At 55.2% G+C, this 19,459-nt stretch overlaps 6 protein-coding genes across 6 annotated transcripts; 5 read left to right on the forward strand and 1 right to left on the reverse strand.

The window, feature by feature from the left end:
- Positions 1 to 1,649: 1,649 nt before the first annotated feature.
- On the forward strand, positions 1,650 to 2,193 carry N0V89_006276 (uncharacterized protein; the record flags this gene model as incomplete). Its single annotated transcript, XM_056215046.1, has 2 exons — positions 1,650 to 2,039; positions 2,095 to 2,193. The coding sequence occupies 2 exons, from the start codon at positions 1,650 to 1,652 to the stop codon at positions 2,191 to 2,193; spliced, it is 489 nt and encodes a 162-aa protein (XP_056072313.1).
- A 41-nt stretch (positions 2,194 to 2,234) lies between these two features.
- N0V89_006277 (uncharacterized protein) lies at positions 2,235 to 2,849 on the forward strand (the record flags this gene model as incomplete). Its single annotated transcript, XM_056215047.1, has 1 exon — positions 2,235 to 2,849. One exon carries the CDS (start codon positions 2,235 to 2,237, stop codon positions 2,847 to 2,849), a length of 615 nt encoding a protein of 204 aa, XP_056072314.1.
- Positions 2,850 to 4,369: 1,520 nt separating this feature from the next.
- Positions 4,370 to 6,088, reverse strand: N0V89_006278 (uncharacterized protein; the record flags this gene model as incomplete). The annotated part of the gene is made up of 1 exon (XM_056215048.1): positions 4,370 to 6,088. The coding sequence occupies one exon, from the start codon at positions 6,086 to 6,088 to the stop codon at positions 4,370 to 4,372; it is 1,719 nt and encodes a 572-aa protein (XP_056072315.1).
- A 1,701-nt stretch (positions 6,089 to 7,789) lies between these two features.
- Positions 7,790 to 12,043, forward strand: SSD1 (Translational repressor; the record flags this gene model as incomplete). The annotated part of the gene is made up of 4 exons (XM_056215049.1): positions 7,790 to 7,886; positions 7,939 to 9,628; positions 9,682 to 11,952; positions 12,004 to 12,043. 4 exons carry the CDS (start codon positions 7,790 to 7,792, stop codon positions 12,041 to 12,043), a joined length of 4,098 nt encoding a protein of 1,365 aa, XP_056072316.1.
- A 1,787-nt stretch (positions 12,044 to 13,830) lies between these two features.
- Positions 13,831 to 14,902, forward strand: N0V89_006280 (uncharacterized protein; the record flags this gene model as incomplete). Its single annotated transcript, XM_056215050.1, has 3 exons — positions 13,831 to 14,027; positions 14,078 to 14,692; positions 14,755 to 14,902. The coding sequence occupies 3 exons, from the start codon at positions 13,831 to 13,833 to the stop codon at positions 14,900 to 14,902; spliced, it is 960 nt and encodes a 319-aa protein (XP_056072317.1).
- Positions 14,903 to 16,162: 1,260 nt separating this feature from the next.
- Positions 16,163 to 17,890, forward strand: N0V89_006281 (uncharacterized protein; the record flags this gene model as incomplete). Its single annotated transcript, XM_056215051.1, has 6 exons — positions 16,163 to 16,492; positions 16,546 to 16,609; positions 16,660 to 16,854; positions 16,909 to 17,054; positions 17,108 to 17,464; positions 17,549 to 17,890. The coding sequence occupies 6 exons, from the start codon at positions 16,163 to 16,165 to the stop codon at positions 17,888 to 17,890; spliced, it is 1,434 nt and encodes a 477-aa protein (XP_056072318.1).
- Positions 17,891 to 19,459: the final 1,569 nt, after the last annotated feature.

Genomic DNA, 19,459 nt, shown 5'->3' on the forward strand with positions numbered 1-19,459 from the left:
TTCTGGATGCGGAGGTGATGCTGTGGATGAAGAGCCCTTGCTATGGTGGGGCGGTTTGAAGAAGGACTTTAAGCGTTTCATGAGTATGGAGTGGAGACGCGCAGGATGTCGTAGGTGATAGTGCGCGGAAGGAGGAACGATAAGTGAGTGTTGTCTCCTACGCTGGAGATGGACGACAGAACAGTAGCCCTGTTCGGAAACCACCTGGTATTTCCTTCCTCCTGCATTCACGACGTATGCTCTAGGCAGGAGTTGTGCTCGGGCCAGAGGCCAGTCTGGAAGGCGCTACTAGCAGCCTCAGTGGCGAAAGTCACACGGTGCACAAACTCCCGCGGCCTCCGTGCTCCACTGACGTACTTCTGCATGAGCTGTTGAGCACCAGAAAGCGGCACTTCTCCGCGGACAAAGAGCCTCGATTCTAGGCTCCTACCGTGTGGCTGGTCTTTGGAAAGGCTTTGCTGCACCTTGTTGCAAGCGTGGTTCCCTTCCCAGAATGATCACTTCCCAGAATGTGAGACGCACCGGAAGACATTTCCCCCTGTGAGAGCCAGGGGGTTGCATCTCAAATACTGTACCAGTGGTTCAACGCTTTACTCGGCGACTGCCGGCGGCTTCGTATGACGTGAACTCCCCAGAGCGGGTACCTAGCGTGCCAGCAAATCCGTATGGGTCAACGTGTACTGCGGAGTTCGAGAGATGCACATTCATGGTCATGGCCTCCAGTCGTTGTTCGCGGCTGCAGTGGGATGACGTTCTGGGGGCGCGGTAGTCCCGCTGCCGCGCACTAGGGTCCACCTAGACCACAGCATCGTCGCCCACGATGCTGGAACTGTCAGATTAGTCCAATAGGAATGGCAGCTGGGATCCACTCCGCGCATCGTCGGGGAGCAACAGTGGTCGATGAACCGATCTGCCCGCGATGGTGTACAGCGGGCCTCTCGCTTAGCGCTGTCTACCTAAGCCTTTTCCGTTCTTCCATTACAGCATCCTCGTGCACATCACATACCCCTTTCGATCACCATTGTTTACACCCAATCACAAGCAGGCAACAAGCGAATGACATTCCCATGCGGGACAGATGTGGAAGTTGGGCTGTAGATGGAGCCACTTCTGTGCACAACAAACAATCATTCACCTCTGCATCGGGGCGGACCCACCACGATGCTGATGGGTGAGCCTTGGCACTGATACGGTCCACCTGGCGTATGAAGATGGATTGGGAATCAACTTGACGAGAGTGGGGACCTGATCTGAGGTCTTCCCTGACGTACATCTGCTCCAGCCACGAACGACAGGCGGACGCTCCGGCGCGAAGGCGCTCAAGCCCCGCAGTGACAATGCTTCTCACCCAATCGACTATTTCTTTTGCCCTTCTGGCCAATGTGGTATGTCACAGCATGCTGCATGTGGTCTGGGTGGAGAGACCAGAACGTGCAGAGGAGCCCTAGCTTCTACAATTACGTCGTTGCAGGCTTGCATCATAAGCAGGTTCCGCTTTGTTCGAATATACGAGTATATAACTGTGTAATTCGAGTGGCCTCATATTCGTTCATCACATCTTTCGGTACTTCATCTACTGTACTCTTCTCGTCTCCTCTTGATACCCACCACAACACATTTCCATACCATACCAACATCTACAAATCACCATGGACAAGGCTAAGGCAGCAATCAACGACTTCATGAGCAAGTCTGGTCACCATGATACCACCGTCCACGAGACCGTTGCCCCCTCAGTAAAGAACGAGGCGATCAAGCCTCACAGGCATGAGGAGATCAACACTGCCATCGATAAGGAGGTTCACCAGGATCACTACCACCGCACTGTTCAGCCAGTAAAGGACCGTGAGGTTCTTCCCGAGCAACACACTGCGCAGCTCGGCGCTGTCCAGCACCGAGAGTTCGACCACCGCGATGCAGAGCACACCAAGCGCAACCTTGCTACCGAGCAGGCTCAGTTCAAGGACCAACGCGTTGTTCATGACACTACCCACAGCCAGAGCGCTAACGCCGCCATCGGCGGCGAGCATGTGCACCACGTGAGTTTACACCACTATGTCTCCGTCATACGTCCACATAGCTAAACTTGCATAGCACGTCCACGAGACCATCCAGCCAGTAGTCCACAAGGAGACCATCCAACCTAATGTTGTCCACACCACTGTTCCTATCCATGAGGTCCACCGTAAGTAGTGCCCGTCCCAACGTGGGGCTGTCTCCAGGATTACACAAGCATGATGTCGGACCAGACTAACTTTTACTCAGACAACGCTGCCACTCACCACGACTCGTCTGAGCTTCCCGCCATGACGATGTCCGAGTTCAAGCAGAAGGGCGGAGTCCTCGGCGGCCGTGGCGAGCGCTACGACGGTTTTGAGGGCGAGCCTAAGCACATTGGCGGAACCCTCAAGCACATGATGGAGGGTAAGACCAGCAAGCGTGATTCCGCCCACCACGACCAGCAGGTCCGCGACGGTGCTATGCACGGAGACTTCGACCCCCTTGACGGCGGCAAGCACAACACCTCTGCCGGCCGTCTCGGCCAGACCGCAGAGGATGCCAACCGCCACGCCACCATGGCTGAGCGCGAGCACGAGCACGCTACCGGCGGCAGGACCGCTGGTCTAGGTGCTGGTGCTGGTGCCGCTGGCCTCGCAGGCAACAACCACTCCCACGGAAACGTCCGTGGTGTCGAAGAGGGTGGCCTCCGGGGTGAGAAGGGAGCCCTTGGTTCTGACAGGCACGGTATGGAGTCTGGAGCCGGTATGGAGAAGAAGCCTTCTCTAATGGACAAGCTTAACCCCAAGAAGGATTCTGACGGTGATGGCAAGAAGGGCTTCATGAAATGAGTTACGATCTAGGAGCTAGATAATTTCTTTAACGACGTCATGTACAATACTAGTAGATAATTCTAGGAATAATTTGAACTTTTAATCAAGCGCTGCTGTCAAACTAAAACTGTGTGTTGGCTGTGTGTCACCGTGGCAATATGTCATGTTTACTTGATGCTACTTCTTCAATCACAGTCATTAACCACTCACGTCAGCACCGGTACTCTACTTGCTCACTTCCATTCAACAACGGTTGTGAGGGCTTTCTAGTCATGCACATTATCATGCCCCCCAAGTACTTCCGCATGACACAGTTCGCTCACATATCATACCTTCCCGCATTCATGCAACATAAGACGTACGCAGGCAACCTGTCGCACTTCATCAACCTTCCTTCCGAGCTTCTCGGTCCACACTCCATCCCTTCACAGCTCCCTCCCAGCAATAGGCACCCAATCCCCTATCGGCCTACTCGTATCCACCAACACCACCCTCCCTCCCTTCCACCCACCCATCTCTCCAACCCCATCCAGTCTCACACCCGCCTCCTCCACCTCTCTCCCAACCTCTCTTATCTTCTCGTCTTCCACCCGCGGACAATCGTGATACAACAGGCTCAAATGCGGCGTCCACCGCTCGTCGACCCATGCATCAACCGTTGCAGAGTCTACATCTACGACTCCCCGCGCAATCCTGCTCAGGTGTTCGACGCCAGGCTTCGACACGAGAGAATACAGCTTGCGCACGAAGACATCCTCGCTCGCGAGCGGGCTCAACTTCACAGAGACATGTTCCCCCGCGGGAAACGGTAGGGAGTCGAGCCACGCCTGGGCATCTGCCGCGTACTGGGGAGAAACGTTAGTGCTGCTCTAGCCACCGTCTATGCATCATGGATAACGCCTATAACTACAAGACCACTACATCAACCACCCACGATTCAACTCGCGAAAACGAACACCCCGCTATCCTACCAGCTGCGCTACTTACCACTTCAGGCCCAACATCCGATGTGAGCGTCACATGCGGAAGGAACGTATGCGGAGACTCGAAGCGCCGCGCGGTCTGGGCGATTACGTGCGACAGCGCTGCGTTGAGGGCATGTTCGCGCGGCGGAAGCAGCCAGAGGGAAGATCCTGGCATGCTGCTTACCTGCGTGGCCTAGAGAGCGGGGTTGGAGATGAAAGCGGAAGGGTGGAGGCGGGAGTGTGGGATGGGGTGCGATGACGACGTTGGTCGGCGAGGCGGGTGCGCTAGGGTGTTTGCATAGGAGGGGAGCGTGCGAGAACAAGAATAAGGCACGATGCGATGGTAACGGGAGAGACGATTGACATCTGTCTGGTGCGGTCCAATACGATGACGGCGTCGTAATTGCTAGCTAGCTACTCAGGCGATGAAATCTATCCGCGTCCGTCCGTCGACTGTGATAACGCCATTGTGTATATGCAACAACATGCTTTGCAAAACGCCACAGTATGCAAGCGACTCGCGACGGAAATGAGTCGAGCCAATATTCTCCATTGTGCAGGCCACGGCAAGCCTCACTTGATGCTGATGTTCTCCTTCTTCTGCCACACATCTGGCAGCACCCTTACCAAGTTCGCGGCTGCGTGAAGACCCGACCGTTCCTCTTGCACACCAGCACGCGGCTCTGGAACACGATTCGGAAGATCAAACGTAGCGCGGCGGAGGACTGCTTTCGCTGCCACGCCGTACGTGGCGAGGAACTTCTTCGCATTATCGCGAAGGAGACCCTGCAGGCACAGGAAGTGGCCCGGGTAAAGGGCTTCGGCTGGCGTGTTAGCGATCAGTGCCACGGCGCGCCAGTACTCTGATATCGGGATGGCAGGAGGCTTTCCTGCGAATTTCCGGTGGGTGAGGGCTGCGTAGCCTGCTCCGACTCCGGTCATGAGCTGGGAATATCGGTTCATGTCGGATTCGTTGGGGTGGATCTTGTCAAGACCTAGACCGGCGCGGTCGGTTGTCGCGTTGCCTCGGATTCCAAACATCATCGGGCAGATGCGGTGTAACTTTGCGATGAGAGTGTCGGTCATGGGTATGGTTCCCTTCAACATATACTTCGGGTCAAGATATAAACTAGCGGCGATGAGCGAGAGTTGAGTGATGATTCTTCCGTCTTCCTTGGATGCTTCGTTGTACCATTGAGTAATTAAGTATTTCTCGAACCATATCCAGGCGTACAGTAGTAGCTGCGGATACTGGGCGTCGGCGTCGTTTGTTATCTGGTGCGTGATGAGGAAAGGGCGGATATCGATCATAGGACCGCCTGCGTTTATCGCTGTATCGAAGCACTCGGCTCGTATCGACGCGATCGCCTTCTTGCTGTCCTGGAAGTCGACCGTTATCTGTCCCAATCGCTTGTTCATGTTGCGTCTAAGATCACCAACAATGGGCTTCAGCGGATCTTGCTTGTCTTTGTGAGCGGCTGTGAACTGCTTCCGAAATTGCTTCATCGAGCCGTGAAGAGCGAGGTATTTCTTGTGAACTTCGAGGATGTCGGCTGAGGGCGTGGACGACGGAGGTGGTGCTGCCGGGGCCGCAGATGCTACTACTGGCGGTGCAGCCGGTGGTTGTACGGCTTGAGTGGGCTGTGGTTTTTGGACTGGAGGCGGGGGTGCGGCGGCGGCTTCTCTTGCCCTTCGCTCATCCTCGTCCCGTTTTCTCCTAGCTGCCTCTTCTTGTTCTTTCTGGGCTCTAGCCTTTTCTGCCGCTTCTTGTATCCTCCGCTGCCTCTCTGCGGCTTCTCTGGAGACTTCTTCCTCTCGAAGTTTCGCTTCTAACTGTCGCTGCCGAGCGTCTGCTTCCTCCTTCATCTTTTGCTCTTTCAACCGCTGGATCTCCGTCTCCTGAGCAACTGCCCTGCGCAGCCGTTGGTTCTCTTCCTCTAGCTTGATTCGTTCCATCTCACGAGTCGCCTCTTCCAGCACTCTCTGGTGCTCTTGAGCAGCTCTCGCCAGCTGTTCATTGTGCAGTCTGGCGCGCTCGGCGGCATCCTGATCAAGCTTTTTGTGGAACTCTCGGTCAGAATGGCTGAGTATGTTGTTGAACTCAAGCTGTAGCTTCCGTGAGGGGCTCTCGTAAGTGTCCAGAATGAGACTTCCCCTAGAAGAACGGAGACCGTTACGTTGAGGTGATTGTCGGACGGGCGATTGTCGCGAGGGTGAGCTGCCGAGCCAGCTCGACGAAAAGGAGTTTGAGGTGTTCATGCTGGTGGACGACGCGCCCGATGCGGCGGGCATTGCGTGGCCGTCGTTATTCTAGGAGCAGGCGTTGCGCGTAACTGCTGAAAGGCGTGGTTGGTTCGCGCGCGTTGAATGCTAAAGGCGTCGAGCTAGTTCGGGTACGGAAAAGCTCTCACGCCGATGCCAAGGGACGGCACGTGACTACCCCAGATATTCTGCATGTGCTCGGACCCACTCATTCACCGCATGGCACAATGCCAGGAAGAACGAACCTCGCACGCTGCAATTTCCGCATGCTGCAAACAAAGGAGAAGTGCTCCGCAACGCGTCATCCATGCCCAAGGAAGCATCGTCAGACGAGTCGCTGCAGAACAGCTTGCGACGAGTTGGGCAAGCTCCAGCACTTGGGACGGCGGCACGGCTGCGCTAAGCGCTCTATCTACCCATGGCTTCCGCAGCGGTGCACAGGAAACAACCGCCCCCTGTCACGCCGAGGACGGTGCTCAGCAGAAGATGTCGATAACAGAGGGCTCGACTGCGCGCTGATTTGGCACACCCCACGCATCGTCGCACGGCACAATATTCTGCGGTGGGTCTACGCCGTGGTTGAGCTTCCATGTGCCGTGGCTAGCGGTGCTGCGCCCAAAGTATATCTGGCGTGGGACGAGCCCTGCAGTGGGCTGCGTGCAACCCCAGTCCCTATAAGCAGCCCCCGATTGCTGATCTCACGATGCGAGACTCGAGACTGTGAGGATGTCCTTTCGCACGACGTGTCCATCCCATCTCGCACCAGCAGCAAGTGCAGCCGAGTGTTTGTGGACGGCTCCGAGGCTCCACGTCTGTCGCTTGCCTCTACCAATAATGACTAGCATGGGCCATGAAACACTGTGAAGACTGTGAAGAGCGTTTGAAGTGCTTCACCACACGACCTCAAACCTAGCACGACGCGCATCTCGCTCGGTCGACGCCTCGCTGGGCTGCCTTTATAATCAGCCTCGACACCTCAGAGGCATCAATCAGCAGGCTTCTTTCGCTCCCGTAGCACCCAGTGACGTACGCGGGAAAGTGGATCGTTGGGTTCGTTTGCGGACAAGCTGACTAGTGTAGCCGATCCCTTCCCTTAGAGCTGCGGCGCACCCATCCAACTCTCGTTCGCACGCTGACGTCTCCCACTCCTCCATCCTTAAGTCGTTCCCTGGCAAGCTCACCTGTCTTGGTCGCTCCTGATCGCTCCTGCCCTCCCTCCTTCGCGCACTCCCTCCTGCCCTTTGGAAGTCCACAGCCCTGTCCAGGGAAAGAAACACGCAGTCCGTCACTAGGGACAGAACACTCTCTACGCCCGCCCCTGTAAGCCTGCCATCACGCACAAGACTCTGCAACATTTGAAGCCCGCCGCTCGCAACATCTGAAGCATCGATTCATCCAACATCATCTTGACTGTGCTCAGCACTTTCGCACGCAGTGTAAGTGCTCCCCGCCTGATCCCAGCATCCCGCTGCCCAGAGCCTGCCAGCCAACCACGCCGACCCCCGCTCTGTTTGCTTCACCTCTGCCTGCGCATGAGAGAAGCCCACTGCGACGCCGCGCCAAACTCGACACTCCGCATAGCAGTGCTGACAGATGCCAGATCTTCTGTCGATAAACTTTTTCGTCGTCTTGAATTCCCGCTATCTCATCGAGTCGACTGCCACTCCCGTGCATAGCACTTAGCAACCCTGCAGGCACAGGCTGTGATAACATTCACACTCCGTCCTCACCATGGACCAACAAGGCCAGCCTGGGCCCTTGAACCCCAATGGCCGTCGCCTGCACATCGCTCATCGACGTAGCCCGTCTGAGCTGACTCCGCTGATGAGTGCGCCTGCCCCCCTCCCATCCTGTCTGCGACCTGCTGACAGACTCTACAGTGGAACAACTTGCCATCGCCCAACAGATCGAAGTCTTACAGCAGCAGCAGCAACAAATTGCTGCAACTCATCAACAATATGTTAACATGGGCATGATTCAGCCCCAGCAACATCTGCCCGGTAACTTCCAGATGCAGGGACAGATGTCTAACGTATCACCCAATCCGAACCAATTCCAGTTCGCGCAGCAGGTGCCTCAGCAGCACCTTGCCGTTCCGATGAACCCTCCTTCGCAGCCATCCTCTCACCGTCGCAACCAGTCGGCTTTGCCCAACGTCATGGGCGGGCCGCCGCCTGCGCCCTCGTCGGGCGCCTCTGGCTTTGGCGAATACGGCGGACAGCAGGGAACTCAAGGCAGGGAGAATGTCAACCCACGCGGTCGAGGTGGCGGTGGTGCTGGATCGGGACATACCCGTCGGCACTCACTCGCCCTGCCCGAAGCTAAGAAGGCAGCTGAACTGGCAGAACAGAAGAGAAAGACTTCTGGTTTCCAGTTCCCCATTCCTGGCTCCGCTGGCGGCTCTAGCAACCGTGACGCAAGCCCGAGTGGAAACACACCGACTGAACAGTCTGCGGGCCGCGGTGGGCGTGGTGCACATGGTCGCAGCCAGAGCATGGCTGTTGGCCGCGGCGGTGGAAGCGCAGGCCGTGGTGGACCAGCTTTCTCATTCCCTGCAGCGCCGGCTGGCGATAACGGTGGTGCGCAGAATGGCCAGTCTGACTTCCAACGCCGTGGCAGTCAAGGGCACGGCCGAAGCCAATCTCGCAACTTCGAGGGCAACTGGAGGCAGCCGCAACCGCAACCCCAAGCTCAACCGCAGCAACAACCAGACCAAAACAACCAAGCCCAGAACATGGGCAATTTCAACATGAACCAAACAGCAAATGCCGCTCCTTTCCAGCCCGGTCACCGCACCCGTGGCTCAGTCAATCAGTCTGTTGGCTCTCTCGGTAACTTCCAATACCCAGGCCAGCCTCAGCTTATGCAGCTACCTCAGGGTCAGGTGCTGCTTCAGCAGCAAATGCTCGGCGGTCAGGGTCTCAACCCGCTACAGATTGCCCACCTACAGGCACTTCAAGCTGCACAGATGAACGGCGGGGGTTTTGGAGGCATTCCTGGCCAGCAAGGCCAACCGCAGATGATGCAACAACAACAGCAACAGCGCAAGACGCTTTTCACTCCTTACCTACCTCAGGCGACCCTGCCTGCCCTCCTCGGTGACGGACAACTTGTTGCCGGTATCTTGCGGGTCAACAAGAAGAACCGCAGCGACGCATATGTTACCACTACAGATCTCGATGCCGACATCTTCATTTGCGGTAGCAAAGACAGGAACCGAGCACTCGAAGGTGACTTGGTTGCTGTTGAACTTCTCGACGTGGATGAGGTGTGGGGACAGAAGCGTGAGAAGGAAGAGAAGAAGAAGAGGAAGGATAACGCCGATCCTCGAGGCAGCAACATTGCCGTGAACGACGCCACTACTCAGCCTGAGACTAGCGGCGAGGGCGGAATTCGGCGCCGAGGAAGTTTGCGCCAGCGCCCTACGCAGAAGAAGAATGATGATGTCGAAGTCGAAGGCCAGAGTCTTCTGCTGATGGAGGAGGAAGAGATCAACGATGAACAGAAGCCTCTGTATGCTGGTCACATTGTCGCCGTCATTGAACGAGTAGCTGGTCAGATGTTTTCTGGGTAAGTGCAATCGCTGTACACGATGAGTCGAACATTGCTGATTATCCTTCTAGTACCTTGGGTCTTCTACGCCCCAGCAGCCAGGCCACAAAGGAGAAGCAAGAAGCTGAGCGTGCGGCTCGTGAAGGCAGCAACTCTCGTCCTCAGGACAACCGCCAGCAAGACAAGCCGAAGATTGTTTGGTTCAAGCCAACTGACAAGCGTGTGCCCTTGATCGCTATTCCGACCGAACAAGCTCCACGTGACTTCGTCGAGAAGCACCAGGATTATGCGAACCGCATCTTCGTGGCCTGCATCAAGCGATGGCCCATCACCTCCCTGCATCCGTTCGGAACACTTGTCGAGCAGTTGGGTGAGATGGGTGACCTTAAGGTGGAAACCGATGCTCTTCTGCGAGACAACAACTTTGGTCCCGACGACTTCTCCGACGCTGTCATGAAAAATGTCGGATTTGAGGATTGGTCTGTTGCCAACGACGGAGAGGCTGCGTTGGAAAACCGCCGAGACTTCCGCAGCGAACATACCTTCACCATCGATCCTAATGGTTCAAAGGAGCTGGATGACGCCATTCACTTCAAGTACCTGGACGATGACCGCGTTGAGATTGGCTTCCACGTTGCCGACGTAGCTCACTTTATCAAGGCGAACTCACTTGTGGACCGTGAAGCAAAGAAGCGCGGCACGGCTGTATACCTCATGGATCGTACCGTCAACATGCTGCCCCCCCGCCTATCTCAAGAAATTTGTTGCTTGAGCCCTGGCGAGGAGCGCTACACTGTGAGTGTGGTATTCAAGGTCGATCCAAACTCTGGACGTGTCTTCGAAGACGAGACGTGGATTGGCAAGTCCATTATCAAGAGCGTTGGCAAGCTGTCTTATGATGAGGTCGATGCCGTTATCAATGGCAACGCGTCTGAAGTCTCAGAGGGCCGTGCCAAGGATATCAAGATGCTCCACCACGTCACTCAGAAGTTCCGGGAGGCTCGCTTCGGCGATCGTAGTACCGACATCCCGTCCCTTCGTCTGATGCACCAGCTCGACGACGAGAACGTGCCGGTTGAAGCCAACATCTTTGATTCATCGCCTTCGCACGAGTGCATTGAGGAGTTGAGCCACAAGACCAACGCGTTTGTCGCCAAGCAGATCCTTGCCAGTCTTCCGGAGAAGGCGCTTCTCCGGCGCCAGGCCCCGCCCAACCCTCGTCGTCTCCAGACTATTGCTGAGCGTATGGGCGCCATCGGCTATACCATTGATACCACTAGCAGTGGCAGTGTACAGAACAGCCTGTTCCAGATTGAAGACGTGGACATCCGCAAGGGATTGGAGACCCTTGTCATCAAGTCAATGACTCGCGCCAAATACATTGTGGCAGGAAAGCAAACCGAGGATCAGCGTTCTCACTATGCTTTGAACCTTCCCTTGTATACTCACTTCACCAACCCCTCTCGACGATATGCAGACATCATTGTCCACCGCCAGCTGGAGGCTGCCCTGTCCGACGGCGCCATTGAATTCACGGAGGACATCGAGGTTCTCGCGAAGACCGCCGAAATGTCCAACACCAAGAAGGACTCGGCTCATGCTGCCCAAGAGCAGAGTGTGCACATTGAGGCCTGCCGTGCCATGGACAAGACAAGGCAAGATCTGGGCGGTGACCTCATCAGCGAAGGTATCGTTCTCTGCGTGTACGAGTCGGCGTTTGATGTCCTTATCCCCGAATTCGGCTTTGAGAAGCGCGTACACTGCGACCAGCTGCCGTTGAAGAAGGCTGAGTTTGACAAGAACAAGCGTCTCCTTGAGCTTTACTGGGAGAAGGGTGTCCCGTCGTCTGCGTACATCCCGGAAGATGAGAGGCCGAAGCATGGCTCAGGTCGGGCTGCACAAGCCGCTGCTGCTGCCCGCGACGCGGAAGCCGCTAAGCAACGCGCCAAGGAGCAGGAAGAAGCCCAGCGCAGGCAAATGGATACCGGAGCACGCGATGACGACGCTCTGTTTGACGACGACGACGATGATGATTCCAGCGACCTCACCGGTGCTATGGCTGGTGTCTCACTGAACACCGGCGCAGACCGCCCCACGCAAAGCATGCCTCCGTCGCCGACCAGAAATGGCCTCCACTCCAGCCGATACGCCCCGCACCGCGTCAAGTCTGACTCCAAGCTCGCACAGAGCGCCAGCGACACCCCTGAAGCCAAGCTCACCAACAAGGAGAAGTACTTGAGCTGGTTCACTCTTCGCGAGGAGAACGGAGACTACATTCAGGATGTGCGGGAGATGACTCGTGTGCCTATCATCCTTAAGACGGACCTGTCCAAGAGCCCTCCGTAAGTAGATACCCTCGATGACTGTTTCGAACGGTGCTAACCTTCTACCAGATGCTTGACGATCCGATCCCTGAACCCTTACGCTCTATAAAAGCCTCCCGTTAGAGGCTGTTTCGCCTTACTTGCTTGATCCGCAATCACTATCCTCCACATACGACCGAGCCCGGCATCAAGGATGCTTACTGGATCGTCCCGCTTGGGAGACCCGGCGCACCGCAGGGTTCCCGGATATCATCTTCCCATTTCTTGTTCCATTGATCGGTTGCCAACGCTGTTAGTTCCGGAGGATTTGTGTAGACAGAAATTGCATGGCACGAATATATTAGCGGGGGACGTCGACGGACAGATATGTATTCTTCAGCGTGTAGTGGTCAAAAGTAATGAGTACAAGTTAGCAAAGTAACAAGTTTCGCATGGAGGAGAAGGTCGCGGGTGTGTTAACGCGTGGTCGAGGTGCAGAAGTACCTTGAGTAGAGTCAATATTGCCGTTATTCGTTTGCACATGCCTAGCGTTGCTTCAATGAATCATTCATCAGTGTCTTTTCGTCAAGCTTTCCTCGCTTCGCGCAGCCCCCGCCCCTGCAGGATCGGTGAGTGCCGATCCGGTCGCATGATGGCTTGACAGTTGTCGGTGCGTGTTCTTAGCTGCGTGTTTGCCCTTGTGGGATTGGAGACAATTGTATGAAACAGCACACTGGGTAGAGCTTGTTCCGCTGGATCTGAACCTTTCCTGCACGGAAGCGCAGTAGTGTGTTTACCCGCTTGGTATTGTAAAACGGTGTCCAGGCAAGGAGGCTCAATGCTCGAGAAGGGTGTTAGTGCGGTTCGGCGGGCAGATCTGCGACCTTTTGTAAACCATTGGCACAGCTCCTTCCCCTGTCAGGAACGTACCTCCATAGTCGCATGGTAATTGCAGGGCCTCAGGCAGAACTGGTGGGTCGCTATGCTTGATCAGCCGGCGAGCCGTTTAGCGGCAAAAGGTGGTGCATTGCTCTCAGAACCTGGTATCGTACTTCTCCCCATAGACATCAGCACCATCCACAACTTCACGAGCGCATGCGACGACTACCGTGCTCAACAACGTACCCATCTTCGACAGAGTCTGTTGAAACATTGTTCGAACTTCGGTGCCTTGATACTGGTCGGACTACGATGAAGCGTTTTCTGAGGCGCGTAACGGGCACGCGCGTGGTGACGGACGCGTGAAGCCATCCGGAAGCACGTCAAGCCGTCAAGTAAGCGTGCCATGCGGCAGAGAAATGAGCCCAGAATGCTGTGGCTTGATCGGTAGCGCCTCCTCCGAGCAACAACTTGAGCGCCGTTGCGACCTGGACAGTTTCGGATGAGGCCTAAGCGTCGCAGCACCCCAGACGTGCTACACTTGGCGTACCCAAAACCAAGACCCCTCGCAGCAACGCGAACTCCATCGAGGCCTGCCCCAGCGGTCCCAGGGTAGTCCTCGCAGATCACAGTGGTCCATTTGCTAGGCCAAAAAGCTTGAATGGCCACAGATCCGGTAAGTGGACCAAGCGTGGGCGGGATCGCTGCAGTCCGTCAACTTGCCACGAGCCTGCTTCCGTCCTCCGAATTTGCTTTACCGTCTCAGGTGCGGCCCTCGAGCCACAGGGAGGGCTATAAGGTCCATTGGCGCCCACCTTGTTTCTACAATCGTTTTCTGTTAGATATCAGCTAGCGGAGGCCTTTCCATCCAGTACCCTTCTCTGTACCTAATACCTCTTCACATTCCTTCACCTTCACTTCTCCGTCCCTGGTTGGACCCTAAGGAAATTTATAATTAATCAAAGCGAGTCTTTGCTGGTTCCCATTCACCATCTACAAGTTTAACAACAAAATCAACACCAACAACTCTTAATCACCATGCCTAGCGTACGATCAATCATCAGCGGCCTCATGGCCTTGGCTCCCCTTGCGGCTGCCGCCCCGGCTGGAATCGTTGCCCGACAAGCGTCTGCATCTGCATCTTCTGCTGCTCCTGCGGCTACCTCATCTGCTGCTGCTGCACCAGCGGCGCCGGCAGCAGGTGGAGGCTTGACCGATGTTGACATCCTTCAGTTGTAAGTCCAGCTTCACATCCATAGTCAGTAGGCCCAGCTAACAACCTTAGTGCTCTTACCGCAGAGCACCTTGAGTCCACTTTCTACCAGCAAGGCTTCGCCAAGTTCCCCATGAGCGACTTCCAGGCCCTCGGCCTCACCGACGGACAGATCAAGTCTCTCATGGGCGTTGGACAGACTGAGGCTACGCACGTCACCACCCTCCAGGCCGCCATCGCGGGCGCAGGAGCCAAGCCCGTCGAGCCCTGCATGTACAACTTCGATGCCGCCCTCAAGGACGCAAAGACCATGGTTGCGACCGCTCGTGTCCTTGAGGCCGTCGGTGTCTCCGCCTATCTGGGCGCCGCTCCCCTTGTGAACTCCTCGGACGTCCTCACCGCGGCTGCTACCATCGTCACCGTCGAGGCCCGCCACCAGGCCTTCATCCGCGTTGCCTCCGGCGCCGAGCCCGTCCCCGCTGCTTTCGACACCCCGCTCGGCCCCCGCGCTGTCTTCACCCTCGCAGCCGCGTTCATCATGTCCTGCCCCGAGGGCTCCAACCTGAACATCCAGGCCTTCCCCTCCATCGCGCTCCAGAACCCCGAGCAGGCCGCCGTTGGCTCCAACCTCAAGCTCGCGGACGCTGCCAACCCCGCTGGTGCCCAGTTCTGCGCCTTTGTTGCTCCGTAAGTCCCCCTCCTACCGGTCCCGAACTAGACTGCACGAATGGACGCTAACAGTATCACAGCGGTGGCAACCAATTCTCCCAAATCACCGACGGCAACTGCGTCGTGCCCCAGAACCTCAACGGCGAGGTCTACATGATGATCACCAAGTCGCAGTCCGTGGCCGACGCCGAGGTGCTCGCTGGACCTTCCGTCATCCAGCCCTCATAGACACCTTCACGTTGAAAAGTCCCTCCGCCATCTAGCATACACCTGTCTATTCCCACTATTGCTATTTCATGAGGACGAGCGAGGGTCTGAAGAAGAGGTGTCAGGGTCGGTGGTGAGGGAGAATGAAAGCATATGGAGGTGCGTTGTACGAATCAACACACAACACAGATCTTCTTCACTACAGTCGTTGAAAAATACAAGCGTTGATTCTAGCATGGTTTTTAGTGTTGCATGTATGTTCCTTATTTCCTTTATTGTTGTTGCTTGGACTAGATGTGGATGACTCGATGAGTCGCGAAGCAGATACCCCAGAGTTTTTCTTGTCGTTTGTGGAGGGAGGGGGATGTATATTGGGCCCGTACTCTTGAGGAGGTAATGGGGCAGAGAGGGTGTTACGATTGGATGAAGGCCTGAGGCCGACTGAGAGCTAGCTAGCTGAATATCACTTTTGAGAATTACCATGGTGTGGCACTTTGTGAGGCACCTTGTGAACGTGGTTTCGAATGGGGAGCAAAGGCGATGGCGAAGGGTGAGCTGAAATGAATGGATCGATGTCATGTCGCGGGCGTGACTTGAAGTGTTTCGCATGCGTGCTGCGTCTCGAAATGGGAAAGCTTGCGAGACGCATATTATGTAAGGAGTTCGCTATAGGCCTTATGTTATATGGCTCGCTGTATGTCGGACCGAGGTGCCGTGCAACGCAGGACGACGCATAAGGCTTGGCAGTGAATATCATCGAGCAATGTCTGCGCGACGCGACAAATCAATTGAATATTACCAAGCACTCCACTGCGGGTCGATTCAATCCAGATGTAGCAATTCCGCCCTTTTTCATTGTGTAATGTGGTAGGAAAGAGGTCATAAGCGAGTTAATCCGACGAACTTCCGGAGGCGGGGAGTATCGCTACAGCATTCGTGGGGCAGCACTTGCCCGAATGCGGTTCCAGGTCCCTGTCGGTGGACGGATGCGCTACTGTAGTACGCCATGTCTTCTGCGTCTTTCTTTCTTCTTCATACATAAATACGGCTTCGTCTTACTGCAGACGATTATGAGTCAAGAGAATTGCATTGACGATCGTTGAAAGACATATAATGCGGTAATTCAAGAGCGAACAGACACCACGTACAAGAGTGAGGACACCCATGCAGAAGACTTGGGACGCAAAGAATATTGGTCGTTACACGTTGTCGGCAATCCTACAAGCAGGCAGGCACGACCATAGTATTCTCACCTGCTAAGCACAAATCCCAAATACCACAATGACGATCCACCAAAATGGCGGTTCGTCAACGTACGTCATGGAGCCCTCGCATTCATCCATCGAGCTCAACGATCTCTCACACTTCGTCTCCAAGCCCGAGGATGCGAAGCTCCCCACCGCCAAACCCCCAAGCATCAACGCAAAGGCAGGCAAGACACTTCAGGAACAAGATCCAGTCGAGAGGCTGCCGTCACCGACAACGCAAGCGGATGCGAAGCTGGAGCAGTGGAATGCTCCGCGGGGCAACCTGTGGAAGACGTTGGCGGCATTTTGGAGCTTTGTTGTTATGGGGGCCAATGATGCTGCTTATGGTGCCTTGATCCCTTATGTATGTGCTGTAGCTCCGACAAGTAGTCATGTGAAAGCTGATGAGTTGTGTAGCTTCAACAATATTATGACCTTACGTTTGTGGTCATCTCGCTGGTGTTTCTGTCGCCTCTTATCGGTATGTAACTTGCTCATATGCATTGGAATTAGCTGACTGACAGGAGATAGGCTACACTGCGTCGGCGCTGCTCAATAACGCCATACATCTCAAATTCGGTCAACGGGGTGTAGCGTTCCTCTCTCCAGGATGCCATATCATCGCCTATGTCATTATTGCCGTGCATCCTCCGTACCCTGTTCTAGTGGTTGTCTTCATGATAGCAGGATTCGGGAACGGACTCGCAGATGCTGCTTGGAATGCTTGTAAGTACCCCAAATAATAGTACAAACTGTGAATGCAACCTAACAACGGTGCAGGGATTGGAAACATGGCGAATGCTAACGAGGTCCTGGGGTTCCTGCACGGCTTCTACGGCCTTGGTGCAGTGCTTTCACCGCTCATTGCCACCACCATGATCACAAAGGGTCAGCGACTGCCGTGGTGGACATTCTACTATGTCATGGTAAGCTTGGCTCTCGACCCTAACGCTGTCCCATCGGATTCTAAATCCAATAGATCGGGCTAGCTGCCATCGAACTCGGCACTTCGATCGCAGCCTTCTGGACCGCGACCGGCGCCGTATTCCGCGAAAACAACGAGCGCACATCTGACAGCCAGGACAGCCGCATGAAAGAAGCTCTCATCCGCATGCCCCATGCACGCATCACCTGGATCTGCGCCATTTTCCTTCTCGGCTACGTTGGCATCGAAGTCGCCCTCGGTGGCTGGATCGTCAAATTCATGCTGGAAGTGCGCAACGGAGGAGATTTTGCAAGCGGCATGGTAGCAACAGGCTACTGGATGGGTATCACGGTGGGGAGGGTCATCCTGGGCTTTGTAACGCCGAGGATAGGCGAGAAGTTAGCTATTGCGGTGAGTGTCTCGTCATGATTTCGAACGAATGAATTTTCCCCTGTCTGCCTCGACGTACATACTGACCTCTCTGATGCAATGCAGATCTACCTCCCGCTCACCATGGCCCTCGAGCTCATCTTCTGGCTCGTCCCGCAGTTCTACGTCTCCGCCGTGGCCGTCTCTTTGCAAGGCTTCCTGATGGGTCCGCTGTTCCCCGCTGTTGTGGTTGTCGCTACGAAACTTCTTCCTAGGCACCTTCACGTCAGCGCAATCGGGTTTGCCGCTGCGTTTGGCGGCTCGGGCGCGGCGATATTCCCCTTCGCGGTGGGCGCTATTGCACAGGCGAAGGGGGTCAAGGTGTTGCAGCCGATTGTTCTAGCGCTGCTGGGGGTTATTTTGGCTCTTTGGCTGTGCTTGCCGAGGATTAGGAGGAAGACGGAGTAGGATGTGATGGGCAAGAGGTGTGTGCGGAAATGATGCAGTCGGAGAATTGAAAATGTATGGGAGGTGGGATTGAAAAGAGAGTTCAGACATCGAAATGTAGCATGCACAATTGTATTTGGATCTGTGTCGAATATACCCGTTCAGCCGATTCACTTAGCACCTCGTTGAAGTCTATGCTAGAGTGACTCCGAGCTTAGTCCACTTCTTGTTCAAGACGGTTCATCTGAATGAGCTCCACGTGAATGACAGGAGTCTGCTTCGACATTCGGAGATGGCTTCTATCACGGAAAGACGCAATCGAGCCTCCGAGCCTTCCTACTTAGAGAAGAACAGATAACATGCTATATGTCTTGGACGCGGGTGATGTACCAGAGTATCTCTTACTTCTCAACGTCGGTGTTCACGTGGTTCATCACACAAGGCATGCAGCAATTACACATACTTACAGAAGCTCTCTGGAAGTTTGTGCTAAGGAAGTCACTTTGACCTCGTCTTGACGTGCTTTCCATAGCATTGTGCGACGTGGAGGCAGCTCAGGCGATGCACTGTACGAATCTTCAAGTTTTTGTGCTCTTCATGTATTGCAATTAACCGTTTTCCCATGGTTTAGTCAAGGTCACGAGTTATCATCCTTGCGATCTGCATATTTCGCAGCGTGCGCCCATCCTACATTGACAGCACAGTTTGACCAACACTCTCAGCTTCCGCCAGGAGTTCCACGGCATTGAGAGGCAAAGTCAAGACGAGCGTCGTGTGAAGGCCCCATGATATTGCGCCATCCACAAGCCAGAGCATCCTTTCTGTCTGATATTGTGCATAAACTCTTGGAGTCTGATAGAACTCCGAACCGCGCGTTGCTCCTTTCGAGATCGTTCGCTCCTTCCTATTCCAGTATCGGGTCATGCGCCTTCAGGCCTGCCGCGTACAAGACGATGGAGCGCAGATCCTAGATGAGGAACACCGTGATTGAGTGGATTTACCTCCGCACGGCAAATCTCAAGCCTTCCCAGCCTAGTCTGCAGCCAGCTTTGTACTGTACATGGTCTACAGACAGACTTCAAAGGACGCAGCTTTGCTGCAACTATCCATTACCCGGAGGCGTTCAGCATCTCAAAGTCGCCCATCAGTGCAGCACTTAGCGTCATCCTCCACGAGCCGAGAAGTTTGCATTGGCAGCATCTCTGGGCACCTCGAAATGCGTTGCTTGGTTGTGAGGATCTTGTCCAATTGACATCGAGGCATGATGGGCAGAAGTCATCACGCCAGCCCATCACATCGATGATAAGAATTGCAGCGCAACAAGAACTCAAGCAAAGAGAAGCCAATCCGGTGCCCAGCGACCGCCAAGCGACCGCCGCTCGGCGGATTGCCCTGATGCTCAGCCATTGGAGTTTCCCGCCGGCCAAGATGTTCGAGAGGAAGATGTGGCTGTCCGGAGAGGAAAGATAGACAAGCGTCGGTCTGGCCGAGGATAAGGCGAGTGCGCCGTGAGAGCCCTAACCCTAACCCTAATCGCTCGCCTGGAAATTTGGACGTGCGGAGCAGAATGCAAAAACTTCGCCAGTGGAG

Source organism: Didymosphaeria variabile (genome assembly GCF_027946475.1).
Source record: "Didymosphaeria variabile strain IMI 356815 chromosome Unknown scaffold_4, whole genome shotgun sequence".
NCBI classification, from domain to species: Eukaryota; Fungi; Ascomycota; class Dothideomycetes; order Pleosporales; family Didymosphaeriaceae; genus Didymosphaeria; species Didymosphaeria variabile.